At 47.5% G+C, this 21,505-nt stretch overlaps 2 protein-coding genes across 11 annotated transcripts in view; both read left to right on the forward strand.

Moving 5' to 3' along the window:
* The window catches only part of LOC116943331 (BTB/POZ domain-containing protein KCTD3), a 32,876-nt gene extending 27,231 nt beyond the window's left edge, over window positions 1-5,645 (forward strand). For all 8 annotated transcript variants that reach the window (XM_032956139.2, XM_032956137.2, XM_032956136.2 and 5 more), the window contains exons 18-20: window positions 147-334; window positions 548-686; window positions 2,449-5,645. In XM_032956139.2, coding sequence (XP_032812030.2) covers window positions 147-334; window positions 548-686; window positions 2,449-3,544 — 1,423 coding nt within the window. In that variant the 3' untranslated portion in view covers window positions 3,545-5,645. The remainder of the gene's footprint in view (window positions 1-146; window positions 335-547; window positions 687-2,448) is intronic.
* A 1,941-nt stretch (window positions 5,646-7,586) lies between these two features.
* On the forward strand, window positions 7,587-20,433 carry LIN52 (lin-52 DREAM MuvB core complex component). Of its 3 annotated transcripts, none has more exons than XM_032956142.2 (6): window positions 7,587-7,695; window positions 10,147-10,215; window positions 11,924-11,961; window positions 12,765-12,831; window positions 14,369-14,452; window positions 17,434-20,433. In XM_032956142.2, exons 1-6 carry the CDS (start codon window positions 7,677-7,679, stop codon window positions 17,490-17,492), a joined length of 336 nt encoding a protein of 111 aa, XP_032812033.1. In that variant the 5' UTR covers window positions 7,587-7,676; the 3' UTR covers window positions 17,493-20,433. The 3 variants fall into 3 exon arrangements, with proteins under 3 accessions (XP_032812033.1, XP_032812034.1, XP_032812035.1); XM_032956143.2 differs by having other exon boundaries at window positions 7,588-7,695; window positions 17,437-20,433; XM_032956144.2 differs by lacking the exon at window positions 7,587-7,695 and adding an exon at window positions 7,783-8,022.
* The last annotated feature ends 1,072 nt before the right edge of the window (window positions 20,434-21,505 follow it).

The following is a 21,505-nucleotide window of genomic DNA, read 5'->3' on the forward strand; positions in this document are numbered from 1 at the left end:
CTCAATTCCTCCCCAACACGCACGAGACACAGCACCACGCGGCCGCCCCCCCCCCCCCCCCCGCCCCCCACCATTTCCATTGCTGACCAGTTGCCCCTGTTGTTACCACCCCTGACCCTTGCCCCGTGGCCCCGCTCGCCCCCCAGGATCTGCGAGATCCGCTCGGTGGACGCCACCACCATAACGTGCTTCACTGTGCACGAGTGCGAGGGCTCAAGCCGCATGGGCTCGCGCCCACGCCGCTACCTCTTCACGGGCCACGCCAACGGCAGCATCCAGATGTGGGACCTCACCACCGCCATGGAGGTGGCCAGCCGCACCGAGGAGCGTGACGGTGAGTGCCGCGCCATTCCGGCCGTACCATTTATCCCTCTATTCAAGACCGAAACGGGAGGATCTCTCCACAACTCTGGCTGTCGCCTGATGAGATGATGATTCTCAGTTGTCCTCGAGAGAGAGAGAGACGGGGGGGGGGGGAGGAGACACCACTCGAGGGGAGCCGCGTGAGTTGAGTTGACCCGCGCGTGGGCTGTGCTCTCGCAAACAGAGGTTGGCAGCCCCTCCGAAGTGGAGCTGCTGCGGCTGCTTGACCAGTGCGACCTGAGTGCGTCGCGCTGCGCCACGCCCAACGTGAGCCCCGCGTCCTCGCTCGTGCAGCCCACCCGCCTGCGCGCCTCCACGTCAAGGTGCTCGTGCCGCAGCCGCCGCCATTTCGTCGTTTCGCCCCCACCACCACCCCCCCACCCCCACCCCCCCCCACCCCTTCCCGCCTCCTGCCCACCTCCCATTTCAGTCAGGGCTGCCTCATGCGCCACTGCTTGGGGCGGCGGTGGCGTTGCCCAGCGGTAGCGCATTCGTCGCTCGTTGCGTTGGTTCGGAATTTGAAACGGGACGGGTTTTTACTGCGGATGTAATGACCATAATGTGTGCATCGTCTGCTTTGCAGTGGATGTTAAACGTTCCCCAGACGTTATTTTAAATCTTATGTATGTGCGGTGACCGTGGCTGTCACCGTATGGTGCCGGGGCTTACGAAGCCACGGCGGATAATGTGGTGTCATTGTGGGCAGCCCGGGTTACGGGATGTAGTACCAGCCCTGGCGGGGTTTGGGTGAGCGCTGGTTAGCGTGGAGGCACTGCGAGCAGTCTGCGGTGCGGGCTCCCGGTGAGGGAGCGAGAGGGAGCGAGAGGTAGCGTCAGCCAGCCAGGGTTACGTTGGGACATGATATGCCGGTTGACCTGTCGACACGTGACCGGATGATATTGGAGGGGGGCCACCGGTGGACGGGGGCCATGGGGTGGTCACGTGGTGCAAAGGAGCTCTCGGGAACCTTCGAGAAGGAGCTCGAGGGACCTGGAAGGTGGGCGGAGTGAAGGGCGGAGTGAAGGGCGGAGTGAAGGGCGGAGCCAGCCCCAGCCCGGGGGGATATCACGAGGGCCCCGTGAAGAGCTCGGGGTTCTTCGTGTGCCGGTGTTACGAAGATCCACGTCGGGGAGAAGAAGCCTCTAGCCACGCGGTCCGGGACCCAGCTTGTGGTCCAGGCCGAGATAGCGAACCGTGTCTAGTCCTGCCGTAGCGTGGTTAGATGGGCATCCGAGACCCGAGTGTAAGATTGTGTTATGTTACGTACCGTTGTGTAAATAAATTGTGTTGATTAGGCCATTGTGTGCTGGCATCACGGTCCAACGATGCCGTATTCTATAAGTTCCCCACAAATTACTCAATTGGAATTACACGTAAAGATCACCTCCACAGACAGGCAGACGATTGCCCGCTTGTAGGCTAGGTGTTTTGCGTCACATTGTGGCTGCAGAGGGATGGATGGCACTGTCGGTGCCCTTTCAAAAGTTTTGGGATGAGATGTAATGTCAAGCGAATTGCGTGTAAAGTGTTCTGTATGTATGTATGGCCATATGCTAAAACTATAAACTTTTTTTTTATTTTACCAGATAAAGCCCACTGAGCTATATAGAAGCGATCTGGCCACAAATAATTGCTTAATAAAGTGACTTATTGTGCAGAAATCTATAGCAACTGAATACTCGAATTGCATGCTTTGAAATGCGGAGGGAAAAACTGCAGGACCCGGAGAAAAATCCACGTGACCACGGGGAGAGAGACACGCAAACTCCAAATATTCAGGCATTGGGGTCTGGGTCGGGATCGAACCCACGACCCCCTGTGTATCAGGCGAGTTAGTTAATATCTCACCACCGTGCTATCAGTGGCCTACTTAGAAATGGCCCACAAACAATATCTGTCACTCAAGGATACTATTTCAACCTGTAAAAGCTATGTTTCTAATTTGACACAATGTAGCATATTTGTAATTTTCTAACACAAATGTAAATACTCAGATTTGCCATCGATAGACGCACGCCGATAGATGACGTTTTGCGGTAAATTGAAGGTGACCTCTCGCTCCCCCCTTCCCTCGTGCCACTGCAGCCTCCAGCTCCAGCCCAGCGACGCGTTCCGTGACCGCTTCTACAGCGACCGCCTGTGGAGCACGGCCGACTGCAGCCCGTACGGCAGCCTACGCGCCACGCGCGACAGTCCACTCACGACCCGTGCCAGACGCACTGAGAGCTTCCACAGCACTCGCGACTTCTCCACCGCCGACTGCCCGAGCCGCCCGGTCAGCGGAGAGCAGCACCTACCTCTACGCCACACGCCGCAGCAGCAACAGCAGCAACAGAACCAGCACCCTCACCGCGACGGCGGCGGCGGGGGCATGATGGTGAGGTTTGGCGCCGAGGGTGGAGTCGGTGGGCCGAGGCTGCGGCTCGCGCAAGACGGCGCCGGCAGTAGGGAGTTCTCGCCGAGCGACGTCAACGGTGCCGGCGGCGGCGGTGGACGGCACGGCTCGGCGGCGCTCCCTGCCCCGGACGGTAGCGACGGCAGGGCCAAGCAGACCAAGCGCCTGGCGCTCTCTGGCACCTCCGGCGCGACTCCGGGCTCTGCCGCGGCGAGGTGTTACTATGACGGCGGCCACGATGTGAGGCTGCCGCAGCGGCCCGGTGGCCTCGGGGGACCGTCGGTGCAGGAGGGCCGCGCGGCATGCACTGCCGCTGCCGCCACCGCTGGCGGTGCGCGAGCCGGAACGACCGCGCCGGACGTCGGGGGGTTAGGCTTGGCGCCAAGAGGGGCGGCCACCGACGAGGGCAAGCAGCGGCACGCCGGCGAGGGGAGTCCCTTGAAGTCACCTGACGGGAAGAGGAGAGGTGACGAGGAGGACTGCGATTCGGGCATCGGTGTCAGAAAGAAGGTCCCATTCGAGGGTGTCCTGTCACGACGGAAAAACCCGCCAGCGAACGCGACGGCCACATCACCGCCTCCCTCGTCCCCACCGCCTCCGCCGCCGCCACCACCGCCACCACTGCCTCCTCCTCCATTGTCGGCATCGTCCCCACCCTGTACTGGGGCAGCGAAGAGCGTGGGGGATGGAGCTGGGTATCCTTCTCCGCCACTGACACCACAACAGCAGCAGCAGGCGCAGAGGCAGAAGCGTGGAGAGGTGGCCTGTCATGAGTACACTGTGTGAGCTGCGGTTAATGCGTGCATTTACACAGAGCGAACACTGCACACTGCAATTTTTTTTTTAAATAGATGCTCCGTTCCTTCCTCTGCTTTCCCACCCCGATTTTCTGGCCTTATACATGTGTGTCGTGTTGTCCTAACAGCCTGAGAAGGCAAGGTTGGTGGGTCGTGATGAGATAGATAAACACGTCCATCGGACAACCCTGCTATGGGGATACGAAGTGGCCAGCGGGAGGCAGTGCAGCAAGTAGGCTGCTGTCCTATTTGCGTATACAATTGAGTGTTATCTCTCCCCATGCATGGAGTTTTCTCCAGGTGTACTGTAGTCTGGTTAACTCTCACTTGTAAAGAAATACATATCAAGCAGCATCTGCTTGAATACAAAGTATTGAGTCTCAGATGGGGATTTCCTAAGAAATTACTTTTGAGATTCAACACACGCGAGACTGTATGCGACATCTCATAGCAGCTGTGCTCTGTTTTAAGCTGTTGCCCACACGTCAAAAAAGTGGGGTGGTCACTACAGGCTCACTGTTTACTTAACATTATTTTCATCAAGGTGCGTTGACATTTGTTGTTTAGCAATGCTGAAATTGTCTCCACGAACCCCTTCACAGGTTACTCACCAAGTATGTTTACCCTATTCTTTGGATCTTTCGGTAAAGTCGCGTAGACAGGTTCAAATAAAATAGCAAAAAATAACAACAAAAACTACGACGTTTCGATCGCAACACAAGCGTTCGTCATCTTTGAAACTATCTACGTGACTTTACCGAAAGACCCAAAGAATATTAATTGCTGCAGTCACGAAAGCTTTAAGTCAAGATTTATGTTTACCCTCTTTAGATACCAGAATGTGCCAGGAAGGCATTGTAGATGTAATGTTCAAGAGATGGTTGTGATGGGTGCTACACGTGCAGGATGGAGGAAGGCAGGTTATCAAGACGGGCATTGGAGTGTAAAGCTATCGAACATTCCAAATTGGTAGCTTTGCAGTTGCAGAAGAGCTGTCCTGGTGTCCCGAAGAATTTCTGGAAGTCGGGATTCATTCCCAGTTTAATATTTTCTGGCCTCCTCCTTGACTTATAAGGACAACGCCCGAGCAGTGGGCATGGTTGGCAGAGGAGTAGATGGACAATGTTATGAAGAGCAAATCCACACTCTGTGGGCAGGGCCAGTGGTTGAGTAGGCGTGGTTATGTAAAAGCAGGCGGGGCTGCCAACTCGCCATGTGTCCTGAGGTGCATTCAAATGGTAGAGAGCTTTTCCGTAATGCCACGTGATGGAAGTCTGTGGTTAGTGCTTATTGAACGGTGCGTTCGGACGGCGAGCACCTCGCAATAAGGGACGTCACGCACCTGCTCCGCCAATGAGCGCGCACACACGTTGTGTTCGTGAACCCAGAGTTGGAAGGAAGGTACGTACGGTGCCTCCGATTGGCTGGATTTTGGCATGCCGACCCTTATGCTGAGCCTTGCAGCTACACAGACCGTTAGCTTCCCGTTGCGATGCGCTGTGGGCTAACAGGTCGTTCAATAGAAAAGCCCTTTGGAGCTCAGTTGAATGCGCGCACACCCCCTTATTGAGCCTCGCAGAAATATTTGTGAAATGTAATTGTCGTGGCACCAAAAGGAAACCGACCAATGGGGAGGGGGAAGCGCTAAAATCAGAGATTCTCATAGCCTCCCTTAAAGAAACAACAGCTGTGGTATCTGGATGAAGGGAGGAAGCAACTGTGATGTGCGGTGGTGGCATTAACAGCACTGGCAGAGGTGGTCTGTTGTTTTTGACTCGACATTTTATAGAATGTCAACCCGAAATTATTTTCAATTGAATTAATAATTTTATCCAAAAGATTGAAGAGAAATTAGTTTTATTTAATTTCTTCTGAGAATCTGTGTGTGTGTTTCCCCCCCCCCCTTCTCTCTGGATAAAGAATGGATGGAATACGTTGAATGCCACAAATTAAGTGGGGCATTACCATCCGCTCTCCTGCCCTTGTGCATTAAGGGACACCCCGATGTATGTGTGTACACTCAACTGTCGTGGCACATGTGAAGGAATCTCTTCTCAGTGTCAACAGATGAAATAAAAAGTTGAAACCTTTATGCGTAAGCTCTGTTTTTTCCATGACTGACTGCAACAGTGGAGCATGGTAATGCTCAGAACGATAAATGTTAACTAAATGCTAGCACGTGTAAAGTTGTTTTGCTATTATATGCTTTAAGTCTATGAAAAAATTACTATTGATCAAAAGATTCGCCAAAACTTGGACAAAAACCAGCACTAATAGAGTTAACCTGCTGTGCAGTGAATTATTGTTAGTTAATATGCTCCTAAGGACAAAAGCGTTTTGAAAACGTTGCCGATTCCATGCATATGCATGGTTTTTTGTTTGTTACTGTTGAGTTTTGGTTGTGTGTTTTGGTTTAATAGGGAAATCAGGAGGGTATTTGAGGCATGGATGACCTCTGCAATTACTGTGGAACAGAGCTGGGTGCTAATCAATCGGTTCGAAGGTAAGTTGCTGGAATTTGAGCACGCATGTCTTGAGACAGTTGCTAGTAATGTTACAGCAAGAGAGAATGAGCAATGCAAGAATTCCTGAAGGGAACATGGCAGGTGAGTCTGTAGCTCTATATCGCTCTTTTTCAGAAGTGACCTGGCCACATGTTATCCCAACGAAGTGGCTTATGTGGAAATTTATAGCAGCCAAATGCTATAAACGCATGTTCTAATTGTAATTGTGGAGGGAAACCGGAGGAAGGAGCCAGAGAAAAATCCACGTGACCACGGGGACAACATACAAACTCCAATTATACAGGCGTCGGGGTCGAACCGACGACCTCATGTATACCAGGCGAGGTAGTCTCCTATGCTTAGGAGAGGCAAAAACGGTTGCGCTCATTGTGACGTCCGCATGATGGAGGAGGGTCTGCTAACAAAGACAGTCACCTGAGTGGTTGTCTGCACAAGCCCAGCAACCAAGGGGAAGACCTCGGGGGGACAACTGTGCTTGGGCAGATCTTGGAAGTCGCTGTGTCCACTATGCAGCAGCTGTGGGATCTAGCCGAAGGTGGAACACTGGCGAGGTGTGGGAGCGTCAACACCTTTGGCAACAGAATTACATCTTGACCTACACTGCATAGGTAACACAGGACCATTGCAAACCCTATACTTTATAGGAAATATGGGCATTGTACACCCTACACTGCATATACAATATGGATATAAACCCTACAATGCATAGGCAATAGGGATACAGGTATGTCTTGCTTAACGAGCATTATTTCTATGACAATTCGCTATAACGAGCAATTTGAATTTAGACCCATTTGTTCGGAAACCGAGCAAAATGTTTGTTTAGCGAGCAGAAACCGCTCGACCAATCTGCGTTCTGTGGCAGCAGGGGGCGCACGACGGCACACAGCTGTTGTGTGGCCACGTGATTACCGGTAGTCGTGTGAGGACAGGCGTATAGAACGGAATCTTTATTTAGACTGGAGGAATTAGATTAGCTATGAAGTTATTTTTTTAACAGATATCCAAGTCACGCTTCATCTCGCATGTCCGCATTGTGGCTATGAAACCAGCAACCCTGGTTTGATTCCGAGCCATGGCTCACATCAGTGGTGAGTGATATTTGAACCAGCGGTCCTGCACGGCCCCTGCTGCTCCCCATGCCCAATAACATCTAATACCCTTCAAGCGCTATGATTCTTCGTGCGGTATTACATTTGATGTTTTCTTTATTTTAACACAAACAAATTTTCTCACGTTAATAAAGTTTTTAAAAAGTGGAACATTTTGTGGCAGAAACATAACTGAGCTTTTAACGTGGGAGTCAGTGGGACAAAACGGTGATCGTTTAACATGTTTTTGCTTGCCGAGAAATTTTCGCGGAACGTATCTCGCTCGTTAAGCGAGACACGCCTGTATTACACAATCAGTGGGGCTATTGCAAACCCCACACTGGACAGGCAGTGGGGACTATTGTAAATCCCACACTGGATAGGTAGCGGCAGGCTATTGTAAACCCCACACTGGATAGGCAGTAAAATTATTGTAAACCCCACACTGGATAGGTATTGAGCGGGCGTGTCTTCGCCGTCGCGTCACGTGCCTCCGCTGTTCAAGATGGCGGCCTCGAGTGCGGGTAAATTCCAAAATTGGCGGCGGTGCCGCGAGGCTCCTCGCTCGTCCCCTCGCTCCCTCGCTCGCTCCCCTCGCTCGTCCCCTCGTTCCCTCGCTCCCCTCGCTCGTCCCCGACCGCGCGTTCACCACGCCACCAGCTATGAGCGCCGAGACTCCGGCGCCGGTTTTGTTTTGTTGTTGTTGTCGTTTAATTCTGAACGGCGGCGTCTCGCGTTTACGGTTCAAGGCAGGGGCGCGGGACTCTGTGCGCCGGCAAAACAATAACAAGAAGCTGCAATTGACAACCCAATGATGGCTTAGTGAAGCGCACGGCTTTTTTGGTTTCGAGGTAACTCTTTCGTGCACGAGTGCCGCCTCAGGGATTTGCGAGCGAGCGGTCGGTGGGCTATGACCCAGTGACCCCGATAACTCGGGTCAGACTCTCGATCACCGTTGCTGTGGTTTTAATGCCGATAGATTATTTGTTTTTCTTTCCCCTGCTTTGCGTGTTTGTTCTGACGCCAGCCAGGTTTCGCGAGAAACTTTTTTTTATATAAAGTTTTCTCGTTCCGGGTACATTTTGGGCAACTTTGCCCGTGGCGAGTTGAACGTTCGAGGCGCGCCGAACCCGCAAAAATTGACGTCGAAGTCCCCTGGCTCTCGGAAAGGCCTCGGGTAGACCCCTCCCAAGAGGGCATTTTGTTTGGGCTTTCTCTGCGCTCTTAAGAGAGTTGTTGTTTCAATTCCTGGTGGTCGTCGTCACCCCAAACGGGGGTCGAGGAAAACCCAGGACTTTGTCGTGCCTCTATAAAATAGTCGGTTGCATTCAACCCCGGTTCCCGTCAATGAATGTGGAATTTCCACCATTGAGATTCCGAAAGAAGTGAAATTAATTACGGTCTATTCCACTATTCGATGAGGTGAGCGTGTTTTACTTGACCGTACTTTCGCCACGCTGATCGATGGCGGTTTGGTGAAACGGGTGTCCCAAGTACCGGGTTCAGATGTTGCTCGCCGCCGATGTTGGCCGTGGCCATGACTCAAACCCACGTGCTGTGCCCCATTACGCACGAGAGGAGGGAGATACTTCTCTTAGCTGCGTGTAAACATAGTCCAGAGAGAGAGCCCAGGCCATCCTCACGGCAGCTGCTTTTGGCTAGCCATCGGACAAAGGCGCTTTCGGATGCGCTCCTGCGGCCGTCTGGAACGCTCTTCGCATATTGGGAAACCACGGGAAGTTATGCATCTTTGAGTCATCTCGATTGAAAACTCATTGCTTTAAGGCTGCTCTTTTGTGTTTAGTTTGTCATATATCCCCTCACACCTCCGATTAAGACGGTTGGCGACGTACGGTGCGAAAGAAGTTCAACACACATTAAAACTGCATTTCGCAAATGCACATACCTGGCCCAAAATTTTGATTTAAAGCTTTCCTGACTGCAGGGATTCATATTCTTGGTTCTTTCGGTAAAGTCACGTAGAAGGGAAACACTAAAATAATATAAATATAAAACAATAAAATTCTCACGACGTTTCGACTGCAACACAAGCAAGAAAATGTTCTTGCTGTGGTTTTCACACCTGATGATGACTGCTTGTGTTGCAGTCGAAACGTCGTGAAAATGTTATTGTTTTATATTTTTATTATTTTATTGTCCCCCTTCTACGTGACTCTACCGAAAGAACCAAGAATATATATACCTGGCCCACTTAATAAACGTACCTGGCATATTGAATTCTACACGAGTCATTTCTATTTTTAGTGCACGCTGCTTCTCTGCATCATCCACAAATTCTGCCTCCCAAGCCACCACATTACTGGAATGTATTTAAATTACCATGCTTGGCAATTATTATATAATGTGCTCACGTGACTTCATTTAAGACAAATGTAAGTCTCAAACTTTAAAAATCATCAGCCAGCCATGATCAGTCCACGGTTGGATGAAAGCCTGCCCAGGCCGTCGCCATCTCTCACGGGCCTGCGAAGTTTTAATCCATCAAGGACCTGCACATGAGTTGATTTCATCGCTCTGTCTCTGTGGTCAATGTGCCCTCAGAGTGCATTCTCTGCCTTTGCTGCAACTCCGTTGTTAGTTTCGACCACCCCACCGGCCCTTCAAGTTGCATATCCTGCCCAAGCTCATCTGTGAAAAAGAGCTTTATAGCGCATCGGATTCTTCCTTTATATATGCATATTCCGATTATTTTCTTGACAGTCAACGTTACGTCCTTAACCAGTTTATATTCTCGAATACATGTGTCTCTGTCTTTGTGTAATTCCACGCAGGTTCCTCTCCGTTATATTTTTGCACAGCCATTTCTGTGTTTTTTTTTTCTATTTAATATCCACGGATGTGGTCCGTACATCATAGCGGATAATACGCACTGATTAAAAACGTTATTGTTTGGGCACATTGGTAGAGTATGTTGCTTGTCATGTTTCGTGTGTCGCATGTGTGTGTCGTCGCAGACATGGAACAATCGCTGTTGAGTTTCGAGAAGCTGGACAGGTCATCTCCAGAGCTGTGGCCAGAGCAGAGTAAGGCAAACACAAAGACGCACACGTGTGAAGCCCTCAAGAGAACTAAAGAAGTGGCATCGCTGTCAACCCCTTATCAGTGCTGCCTACCTTATTACAGACCAGTTCAGACCACATTGGTCACCCCCGTACCTTTAAAAATCTCAACGTTCATCCTACAAAGTCCAATCACAAGGGAGAAACGCAAACAAATAGACAAAACAAATTGCCCACATTTAAATAGCTGTACAGTAAAACCTTGGATTGCGAGTAACTTGGTCTGCGAGTGTTTTGCAAGACGAGCAAAATAAATATTAATTTGATAAACGAACGAGGTCTTGCAATACGAGCAGTACGTATACGCTTTGTCTGCCAAGCGTCACGTGATCACAACTGATATACGAGTGCTTTGATATACGAGTGCTTTGGATTACAAACACGTTTCCGGAACGAATTATGCTCGCAATCCAAGGTTTTACTGTACGCTGTATTGACCTGAAAACTCAATTTCTTTGTACAAGAATACCGCTAAACCGTATGGGTTGACAGCTATGAAGTGGTGCCGCTTGTGTTGTTGAGGTTTCCATAGTCACACTTGGACGCCACAGTTGCGTTTTGCCATGGTTCTCGAGTGTCTGTGCAGTTTAGAACTGCTGGGGAGGAGGATTGTGCAATGAGCAACAGTGTGCAATCACACTGTCACTATTGTGTACTCGGTTGTGTTTTATGTGTGCGTATGTGTTTCCGTTCATCTGTAATTTTGTTGTACGTGTGCTTTTGTATGCATATACTTACGTCTATATTTACGTGTGCTTGTGTATGTATACTTGTGGGGAGCGGTAGTGTAGTGGTCCGTGCACTGCACTACCAACCCGGTGACCCGAGTTAGATTCCCGCTTACGGTCAACACCAGTAAGGATTATCTGAACTGGTCCTGGGCCTCCCCTAGGTCGACTCAGCCTCAAATTAGTACCTAATGCGGTGTGTAAACATCGCCACGATTGAGACAATGGTGGCTGGGCGTGATGTTGGCCATCCACCCCCTCGTGTGCCGTGCTGGCACTCATAGGTGCTTACTAACAGCACTTGCCCAACAGTCTGTTAAGGCTTTACAGAGGGTCTTTGTACGAATTCATGTATACTTGGATGTGTGTGTGATGTTTGAGCGTGCATACATGTTTGTGCGTACGTGTGTGTGCACGTGCGCGTTTGTCCCTTTGTGTGCTCATGTGGCAGCTCCTGTGTGCATGCGTTTTGTGTGTTTGTGCTTCTGCTCATGTGTCCTTTTGTAATAACAATTGATATTTGTAATGTACACTTCATCCGTAGATCCCAATTGTGTGTGTGGTGCTGCATTCATATTGTGGGGAGCGGTCGTGTCTCGGTTAGCGTGCTGCACTAAGAATCTGGTGACCCGAGTTCGATTCCTGCTCACAGCCAATATCAGTGACGAATATATTAACCGGTCATGAATCTCCATGAGATCAACTTAGCCTTAAATGCTGCGGTGTGTAAGCATCAGCATTGGGGAGACAAAAGTGGGCGTGTGTGGTGCTGGCCATTCACCCCATCGTGTCCCATGCCTGTCTTAATAGTTGCTCGGTAACAGCACTTGCCCACCATTTTGTTAAAGCCTATAGGGGGATCTTTGTCTTGGTGTTGCATTCATACGTGGTTGTGTGTGTGCTCATGTACGTGCGTGGCTGTGCGTGTGTACCTAACCCTTTAGTTCCTGGTGTGGCGGAGTTTGCGGCTTCGTTTAAAAGCGTAAGTATGAGTTATCAGTAAAGGAAAAAAATAACACCTCGGCACCATCATCATTACATCAGAAACATTTACTACGTATGTATAAATTTCATATGTTAGGTGATGATCCTTGTTCCGAGCAGTTATATTTTTCCTGAGTTACAACTGCATCATTCAGCCAGGTGGCGCTGTGGTTAAAGATGTTCACTTAAAAACGAGGTAAGGAGTTCAAATCTCGGTCAAGGGTTGACTCGGACTTTCATCAGTCTGAGGCTGATAAAGTTATTGCCTCGGTGGAAAGATAACAATGGTTGTCCCATGGATAAACTGATCCCTTCCAATGAAATGTAGAGTTTACTCCTCTGGCTCAGCGCTGCAATTGCAGATGCTTGTTCTGAGCGGTGACATTTGAGTTTCAATCCACAGATTAAAAAAAAAATACTTAAAATTCGAAATGCATTTGACATCACGTGGACGTTTGTAAACATATGATATCAGAATTGCCTGTTGTCTCTGGCAGAAGACCATAAGTGAAAACTGCGTGTATTATAGGAAGACGTGGTTGGGTTCACGAGCGTCACACTTTGGCCGGCCAAGCTGTGTGCGGCGTATGTGTGTATTTTGACCTTGCGCACCGTATGTAGCCAACCGTGCTAATCGTAGATGCTGGTGGAAGGACAGCAAACTAAACACAAAAGCAGTTCTAAAAGGTATGAGTTTTTAAAAAAAAAACTAATTTTTATGGGGTTTGCAATCAGTTCTGCGTGATCGGCAAACGTGCCTCTTTGTTGCCTGTGTGTGCGTGCTCACGTGGACGAGTGCAGCCCATCGCGAGTTCCCCTCCGAAATGGATGGCTGACCTCGAGAAGGACGACCTGGACATGCTGCAAGGTGACCTGGGATTGCAATGCGCGTTAGTTTCCGCGCCGTGCGTCTTGATGTCCACAGCCCGCGGCCTACAAGGACTGTTGGTCATGAATAACAGCCAATCATCGATCACTGCGGTGTTTCACAAATTACGAGCCGTGCCCCTCCATAATAATGCCACCCTTCACTTGAACCAATATTGCTCATTTGAATTTGTGTTAAGGGCCTGTTTCATGCGCTAAGCAAATTATTTAGAGATACTCGTAAGTGGTGTACAAGCACAGATAATAAAAAGAACGCAACACATTTGTTAATGATACTGTGGCCTTAAAAGGAAAGCGTATATCATAGGTGACCATCACACGGCACAACAACAGCACATAGAGGCCAGAAATTGAGTTTTTTTTATTTGTTGTTGGATGGGCTGTTTCTGTTGATATTTGGAAATGGGCAAAAAAATCTTCAAATGTGCAAATTTACTGACGTTTGTTTGTTGATATGTGGTTTCTACAAACACAAACATTAGGGACTAAGTCTTTTTTTAAATGCTGCAAGATTCTGTTGATTTGTTAAACTATAAACCCACCCCCTCTCCCCCCTGTGCCAGCTCCCACCCATCCCTGCACGATACAAACCCTCACCCCCTCTTCCCCGTGAACTCCTGCAGCCACGACTCGACAAAATTCCCCCCCCCTTCCCCCCCTCGCGTGCCTATATAAAGCCACAACAGCAGATCATTTTATCACCTGAAGACGGATGCTTGTGTTGCGACCGAAACGTCATGTTTTCTTTAGTTATTTTTTCTATCTACGTGACTTTACCGAAAGAACCAGAGAGTATGAATTCCTGCAGTTACGAAAGCTTCAAATCAACACTGAAATTAACGGGCACTTTGTGAAACAAACTTTGGCGCCATAACGAGACGGTGGCTTTATTTTGAATGGTTTGAGGGTTGTGTTGGAAGTCTTGACGCTGCTAGTTTCACCGTACTATTTTGTTCAACTGTTCTCTGTGACAGAAATCGAAATCAACTTATTTGTAGCCAATTCCTCTGAATCATAACCACATAAAATCTACTTGAGTAACTGGCTAAATTATTTCAAACGCCTCTCCCACCGTCACCTCTACTCTAACACTATAGCTTAGCCTTGGTTGAGCGGCTGAATGTGCCCGCATCTCAAGGAAGGAACAAGCGGAAGGATTTTAGACTTGCTTTGTGCTGTCTCGCGTTCGCTCCCACGAATCAACGTTCTCTGCGCACTTCTTTGTTGTAATTACTTTTTTAGTTTATGCTTTTTAGTTTTTGCGCTATTTCTTAATTTGTTTATTCATTTTTGATTTTGCTTAGTAGTAGGGTTTTTAATTTGCTTGGTAGTGGCTGCAAATGCGATTGTGGTCCTTATATATAAATTAATGTACGGCGTTATGGGACGCTATTCGCATGAATGACGCTATATAAAACGAAAGTTATTATAATTACCTCTTCGGCAACCTGTTGCCTTGAGCCCCGTGCTCACCTTGAGCCCCCTGCTCACCTGTGTGGCCCTGTTTATGCCTGCAGAGTTTGGGAGTCTCACCATGGCCAACCTCATGGAGAAGGTGCGAGGGCTGCAGAACTTGGCCTACCAGCTGGGCCTCGACGAGTGTAAGCGCTGCTTTTAACCTCTCAGGGCCAAACAGAAGGACACCGACTCTGTGCCGAGGCCTTAAATAGAGAGAGGGGGGGAGGGGCTGGGGCAGAGAGAGGACTGCGGAGGACAAATGAGTGGAGCAGTGTGGAATTCCGGACTACAGTGGCCAGAGGAGAAAATGGTTTAGAGCAAGAAAATCGAAAGTTTGAGAAAGCAAATTTAGTCAAATTAAGAAGTGTTTGTCTTGGTGTGTGTCTTTCTGTGTGTCTCTCTCTGCATGTGTCTGCCTGTATTGTTGCCGTGTCTGTGTTTCATCTTGGTGTGTGTCACGCTCGGTGTGTCTTTGTGTGTGTCTCTCTACATGTGTGTCTGACTGTTGTTTCCGTGTCTGTGTTTTATCATTCATTCTTACCTGATGATGGGTGCTTGTGTTGCAACCGAAACGTCGTATTCTATTATTATTTTATTTTATACGTGACTTTACCGAAAGAACCAAAGAGTTATTCCTGCAGTCACGAAAGCTTCTAATCTAGTTTGAACCACCTCTACGGAGGGAGGGTTTACTCAACTCACACTTTACTACTCACAACTCACACTTTACCACTCACAACTCACACTTTACTTCTACTTTAGCAATCTCTGGGAGAACGTTAATCAACCAGGCAATGTGTTAACTGTGTGTTAGCCGACTCTCTGCGTTGCATCACATTACACTGTCTAATTTTACTAAATTTGTTGTCAAACTTCCTACTTCTCTCTCTAAATCTCTCCTTGCTTGTCTGTTCCACACTTAACTTCTAAATTAGCAATCTTTGTAAGAACGTTAATCAACCAGGCTATGCGTTAACTGTGTGTTAACCGACCCTCTGTGTTGCATTGCATTACACTTCTTAATTTGACAAAATTTGCTTTCTCAAACTTTCGATTTTCTTGCTCTAAACCATTGTCTCTTCCGGCCACTGTGGTCCGGAATTCCACACTGCTCCACTCCGCAGTCCTCTCTCTGCCGCGGCCTCTCCCCCCCTCTCTTTTTAAGGCCTCGGCACAGATTCGTTGTCCTTCTGTTTGTCTTGGTGTGTGTCTTTGTGCGTGTCTCTCGCTACTTGTGTGTCTGCCTATGTTGTTTCCGTGTCTGTTTCCCTGGTGTGTTTCACGCTCGGTGTGTCTTTGTGTGTGTCTCTCTCTGCATGTGTGTTTGACTTTTATTTCCGTGTCTGTGTTTCCTTGGTGTGTGTCACGGTCGGTGTGTCTTTGTGTGTGTCTCTCGCTACATGTGTGTCTGCCTGTGTTGTTTCCGTGTCTGTTTTATCATTCATTCTTACCTGATGATGGTTGCTTGTGTTGCAACCGAAACGTCGTATTCTATTATTATTTTATTTTCTACGTGACTTTACCGAAAGAACCAAAGAGGCTCTCAGAGCCAACGTTGGGGATGTTTATCTGAACCATTCCTGAGCCTAGATTTAAAGCTTTCGTGACTGCAAGGATCCATACTCTTTGGTTCTATTCGGTAAAGTCATGTAGTTGTTTTATTTTTTACCTACGTGACTTTACCGAATAGAACCAAAGAGTATTCCTGAGCCTCTTCTAGATCAGCTGAGCCTTCAATTAGTTACTTGGTGCTGTGTGTAAACATTATGACTGGTGAAAAGGCAGTGTGGTGCTGGGCAACGCTACCTTGGGCACCATGCCAGCCTGAACAGATGCTCACTAACAGCCTTGACCCAACCACAATTAACACCTTGATGTTTGAGGTCACGATTTTATTCATGAATGCGTTTGGCACAAGTATCATAAACAGGCTGCAAAGTTTCCATGAACTAATTACAAAAAAAACAATCGAAACATTTCTTACACTCGTGATTCTACGCATGTCATCATGAGTGTGAATAACGCATTTAATCAAGGAACTGTTACCCCTTGATTGGCAAGCATGTGTTTCGATTGGCATGACAATGTAGAGGAACGTGATATAGTACCACTGCATGTCTAGCTACCTTTATCTCTGTTATTTCTCATGTTCTTACCACACTACTAGTGCTCCAATTACCTATTTTAGGCCAAGTCAAGCTAGGGGAGGCTCAGGCCTTGTTCATAGAGTGGCAAGACATTTTTTTCAAAACCACAGCAAGACATTTTTTTCAAAATTTCTTGTTGTGGTTTTCACACCTGATGATGATTGCTTGTGTTGCAGTCGAAACGTCGTGATAATTTAATTGTTTTATATTTTATTATTTTATTGTTTCCCTTCTACGTGACTTTACCGAAAGAACCAATAATATGTATGGCATAGTTATACAATGTACAGCGCTAGCTTGCTGACTGTTGGAAGAAACAAATACGTAAAAATAATGACGTATTTTTGTCAAAACTCGCCAAAGTTATCATCGATACAGGATAACAGGATTCGTTTCAGTAGCTTGATCTCAAACATGGATCCAAACAATACCGCAGAAAATATATCACTTCTGTATATCTCTTTAACGTAGAGGGGGGGGAATAGTAGTTCTTACACAAACCTACTTTGGGGGCCACAGTTGGTTGTTTATGTCACGGGGCCAATGGAAATATTGTGATTTGGTAGCTGTATTCAGATAAGTGAGCACAACTCTTTCGCCTCCTTTTGGGTCAGTGGGGTTAACTGTCGAGGTTGAATGGGGCTGATAGATGCAGGTAAGGAGTTGAGGGAGCTGTGGATGGAGACCAGCTGAGCCCTGATGAACAAAGCAAAGCAATCACTAATGTCCATTGACCCTACGTGGCACTGCTTTGGGAGATTACTGAGATCGATCTGTTGTTGTTAAAGCCCATCTCAAAGCGCAGCAAAAAAAAACCGCTGAGCCGGCTGTGTGTCTGACAATTGACAGACCCGGGTGAGCTTGTGCCTGCAATAATGCTTAAGTGTCTGTGATGATCATTAACAGCACCCGCTCCAGCAGCCTGCAAAGGCTAAACGTGGGTATTTCTTTTGTGTCTTTTTGTGTGTTTGTGCTAGCAGCGCGAGAGATGACACGAGGGAAGTTTCTCAATATCCTGGAACGGCCCAAGAAGTGACTTAATCATTCTGTCAACAGGTGGCAATGAAGGCCATTAGAAATCCACGTGACTCGTTTTTTTAAAATACAATATACCATCACGATAACAAAAGTATGCTTGGAAAGTTAGGAAAAGCTATGGCGTGCCTGGCTACTGTGTGCCACGTCTGTGCTCCACAATAAAAGTAGATTTTGTTTTAAAAACCTAGGCACCTCCGAGGATGTCTAATGATCCTGGAAACTCATCAAAACAATCCATGCAGGCCTATTGGTCTATAGAGCCTTTAACACCTGCATTTACCATGGTCCCAGATTCAAGACAGCAAGCTGGCCAAGCCATTACATTCAGTCATTATGCATGCTACACGTTCACCTATTCCACGGGCATTAACAAGCTGGGGAAAAAAAACCCTTATCGAGCCTCGTATGCGTAATGCTTATATCGATCTATCAGCATTTCCAAGCTGGGAATGCTGGTCGCATTGTGAGTGTCATACACTTGAGATTTCACCACCCGACACTAACGTTACAAGTTGGGAAAGCCGGTCTGCTTATTGAGTGTCATACACTCGCATTAAAACAGATTGATGTAAAAACAGTCTTGATGAAAATGACTGGTGCCACACATCAATTTCATTTCTGGCTCGTTGCCCTTGGGTGAACACGCGTTACACCGTTGTCTTTAAAGTAGCAAGTGCCCTCCATTTGTTGACCACGTGACTGGTTCAACCCAAACATCTTTCTTTGGGGGTTGCGATTAAATTACAGTTTTCAGGTAAAGATATTTTTGGCTTCATTTGTCGTAACCGTGTTAAACCTAACGGTCAGTGTGCTGGCCACTGAGCTAGTTGGCACAGAATCGACGGTTTGTGTTGAGGATACCTTCTTACATGTTTTGTCTTTGCCAACTTAATATGAAGTCGAGGTTTAAGTTTCGGTCAAGTGTGTGATGGCCCAACTCTGGGACTGGCTTATTTGGAAATGCCCGGTTGCCCGGGTACCGTAGTCTGAACCTGGGCCTGCATGTGTGTTTGTCATGAGTAGGATTATCATTGGCAGGAGAAGACATTGGGTTCATTATACAAGCATTCAGGCTGTGCTCATTCCTCTTGACTGCTCTCCAACTAAGATTGAAAGAGTTTATGCATTATTTGTCCACTGTCCAGCCATCCATAACAGAGGGTCACTATGACTCTAGTAAAGATCCAATTTGAACACATACATTTTAAACGTGTGTTGCTCTTAGAGACTTATTAAAGACTGGACTTACCGTATTGGTCAAAATTGGTTGCCCAAATCTTGGAGACACAAATTTATTCAGATGCAAATGTATTTTAACCTGACCTGTTGGAACTATGTAAACATATTTTACCCTGACAGCTAATCATTGGCTTTCGTACTGTTAATTACATATTTCTGAGATGAAACGCATGTTAGAAAGTGGAGTACATAATCCATGCGTATGCATGATTTTTTTCCTATACGATGGGCTCTAGTTTGTGAGAGTGTTGTTCCCAATGCAGCAGACCAAGCACAATTTGTGCGGGCAGTAATATATTATGGTTGAACTGTCCCAATTGCCCCTAATAATGTAAAGTCGTTAGATCTCATAGTAATCCACACCCACACCACCTGCCGCGCGTGGCATTTTACAGTGTGGAACGTTTATTATTAAATGTTTTTTTTAAACGACATGAAGTGGCCAGATAGTTCAGTGGGCTAATGCGATTGAGAGCACTTAACCAGCACTGCCTCGATCCTTGATTCAAATCCAGGCAGTCACTTGTGTGATGATAACCGTGTTCTCAAGTGTATCGAGTGTATGGGCGTGGTGCTAGTCGCCATTGAATGCACAAAATAACCTACTGATTAGTTTTTTCTTAGGATTACAGCAGCTTCGAGAGTTAAATAACATAAAATGCCATTGCCTTGATACGAGCGCTCTTTGTAAGGACGTGCAGCGTGCGCATAGAAGTCTATCGAAGGGTTTTCAGAAGTAGTTCAGCGACACACAAGGCGTTCTCCGACGGGACTCGCCGTAAGAGTTCCAAGTGGACAGCTCTCGGCGTGCGGCACAATTGAAATGCAATTGGGGAAGGAGGGGCGGTGGGGAAGCACAGTGTAGGAATAATGAAGTTGTATAAATGGGTATGCAAACAGCTCAACGGCAGTCAACAACCCGCCGACCCTTCAGAAACAAAAGTCGGGCTTCTCGCGTGGCAATCGTTCGTTGTTGCACGGCTCCACTGCCCCTGAGCCTCAGCAACACAATATCGATCAAGCGTGAGTGGCACTCGCGCGAGTGTGACCGAGTGCCCGCTTTCTTGGGCCCAGAAGTTGTTCTTCAGAATCCAGGTTGCGTGTTCATACACCCAGCAATGCGCAGTCAGGCAAACAGTATGGTCATTGTGCGTGTGCCTTCAGAAGCTGACAGGTCAACAAGCCTAACCTCTGGGGTATATGTTGTACGCTATATACGGTACAATGAGAGAAGCAGGTTTGTGGGAAATTGCTGAAGGGGCATTGAAAACCTTGGCCCTGTGGGCTTGAACATTCATGTTTTCCAGTAGCAACTTTATCAACAAAGCTACCCCCGATTGGTTTTGAATTCAGTTAGTCTTATCGGCCACGCACGGCTTCATCGACCAATGCTCCCGCATTCCCGTGTTACAAAGCAACAAGGTGTTTTATAGGTTAGATCTAAGTAGATGGCAATCCAACCGATAAACAAGCCGGTGTAAAAATAATTGCAGCTGGTCAGGAGCAGCATGTCCTTGGCAGAAAAAGAGAATAACCTGATTGGGATTCGGTATGGTTAAGTGGTGACACCGCTTTGCTCGTGAGGATGAACGATTTGATGATGTGGTAAAGCAGTTTGTCCGTGAGAGCCGTTTTATGAATTGAAGCTGTAAATATTCATACCCGTCTGCTTGTTTGAAAATAAAATGCATTTGAACCAACATTACAGGTCTTGTTTGAAAGTGTGAGAGCATAGATGCAACGTTGCCATGCAGTGTGGTCTAATCACCCCAACGACCCACACAGTGTGGGGAGGCCCTCAATCAGTAGTGGCTTGACGAAGGCTTGGGGACATGTGCATTACATATTAGTTTTGTATCATCGTGAAAAAAAAGTACAGGAAAATCGTAGATCCTGCATCAGATACATAAAATTGTATTTTCCTGCTTTAAATGTTAAATGGAAGTATCGCATTCCCTGAAGGTGCATCATACAGAGATGCACCATTGAGACGGTATAGCGGATATTATATTGCGTTTTTTTGCATTTTAGCTTTTTGTTCTGCATGCACACTGCAAAAAAAATTATTGAAAGAAAAAATGGCTTTAAAACCAATTCCTGACTGCCATAATGAATAAGTTATGAGACGTGATTGCATTAAGATGTGTGCCATCATGTCAGTCATGTCTTATAACTATTCATGGGGTGGCTATGCACATGGCCTGTACATTGAGCACTGCGGAGGCGAATTGGTGGATCACACACGTGTTGTGAAACCAATCTCGTGGGCGTCAAGGTCCCATACCCTGGCTTGCCAGGAGAATGCGGTACAGCAAAATGTGGACCCCACCTGTTCCATCTGTAAGGGATAGTGTTACAACTTCACACCGTTTGTGGTTTCTCCAGGTTTCCTCCCACATTGGTGTATATGTTGAACTTCTTTTGCACTGCACGAAGCTAACCGCGTTAAATGGAGGTGCACATTAATTCGCCGATAGCAATTAATGTGAGGACCGTAGAGTTTATGGGGTTAATTTGGAACTGGCTCACCGCGTTTCTGCTTTTCCATGATTTTTTGGCGCCTGTTACTATCAGCTATGATTGATCAACTATTGGATGAGGCTTCCCCATGCATAAATCCATCTGGCTCTTGTACTCAAGCTGATTTCATCACTCCATATCTGGTGGATGCCCTTGGGCATTCCCTTCTCCCACTCCATCGTGTCTCGCCACCACTGGCCAAAATCTCATCTCGTGAAGCATCCTGCCCAAACCACTTTGCTTTTCTTAGCA

Source organism: Petromyzon marinus, chromosome 17, assembly GCF_048934315.1.
Source record: "Petromyzon marinus isolate PM22_M1 ecotype Great Lakes invasive population chromosome 17, UKy_Petmar_22M1.pri1.0, whole genome shotgun sequence".
NCBI lineage: Eukaryota > Metazoa > Chordata > Hyperoartia > Petromyzontiformes > Petromyzontidae > Petromyzon > Petromyzon marinus.

Coding starts and splice junctions, on each gene's coding strand:
- LIN52 (XM_032956142.2), top strand. Junction 10,216..11,923: donor AGAGCTGTGGCCAGAGCAGA/GTAAGGCAAACA, acceptor CTAACCCTTTAG/TTCCTGGTGTGGCGGAGTTT. Junction 11,962..12,764: donor TTGCGGCTTCGTTTAAAAGC/GTAAGTATGAGT, acceptor GGACGAGTGCAG/CCCATCGCGAGTTCCCCTCC.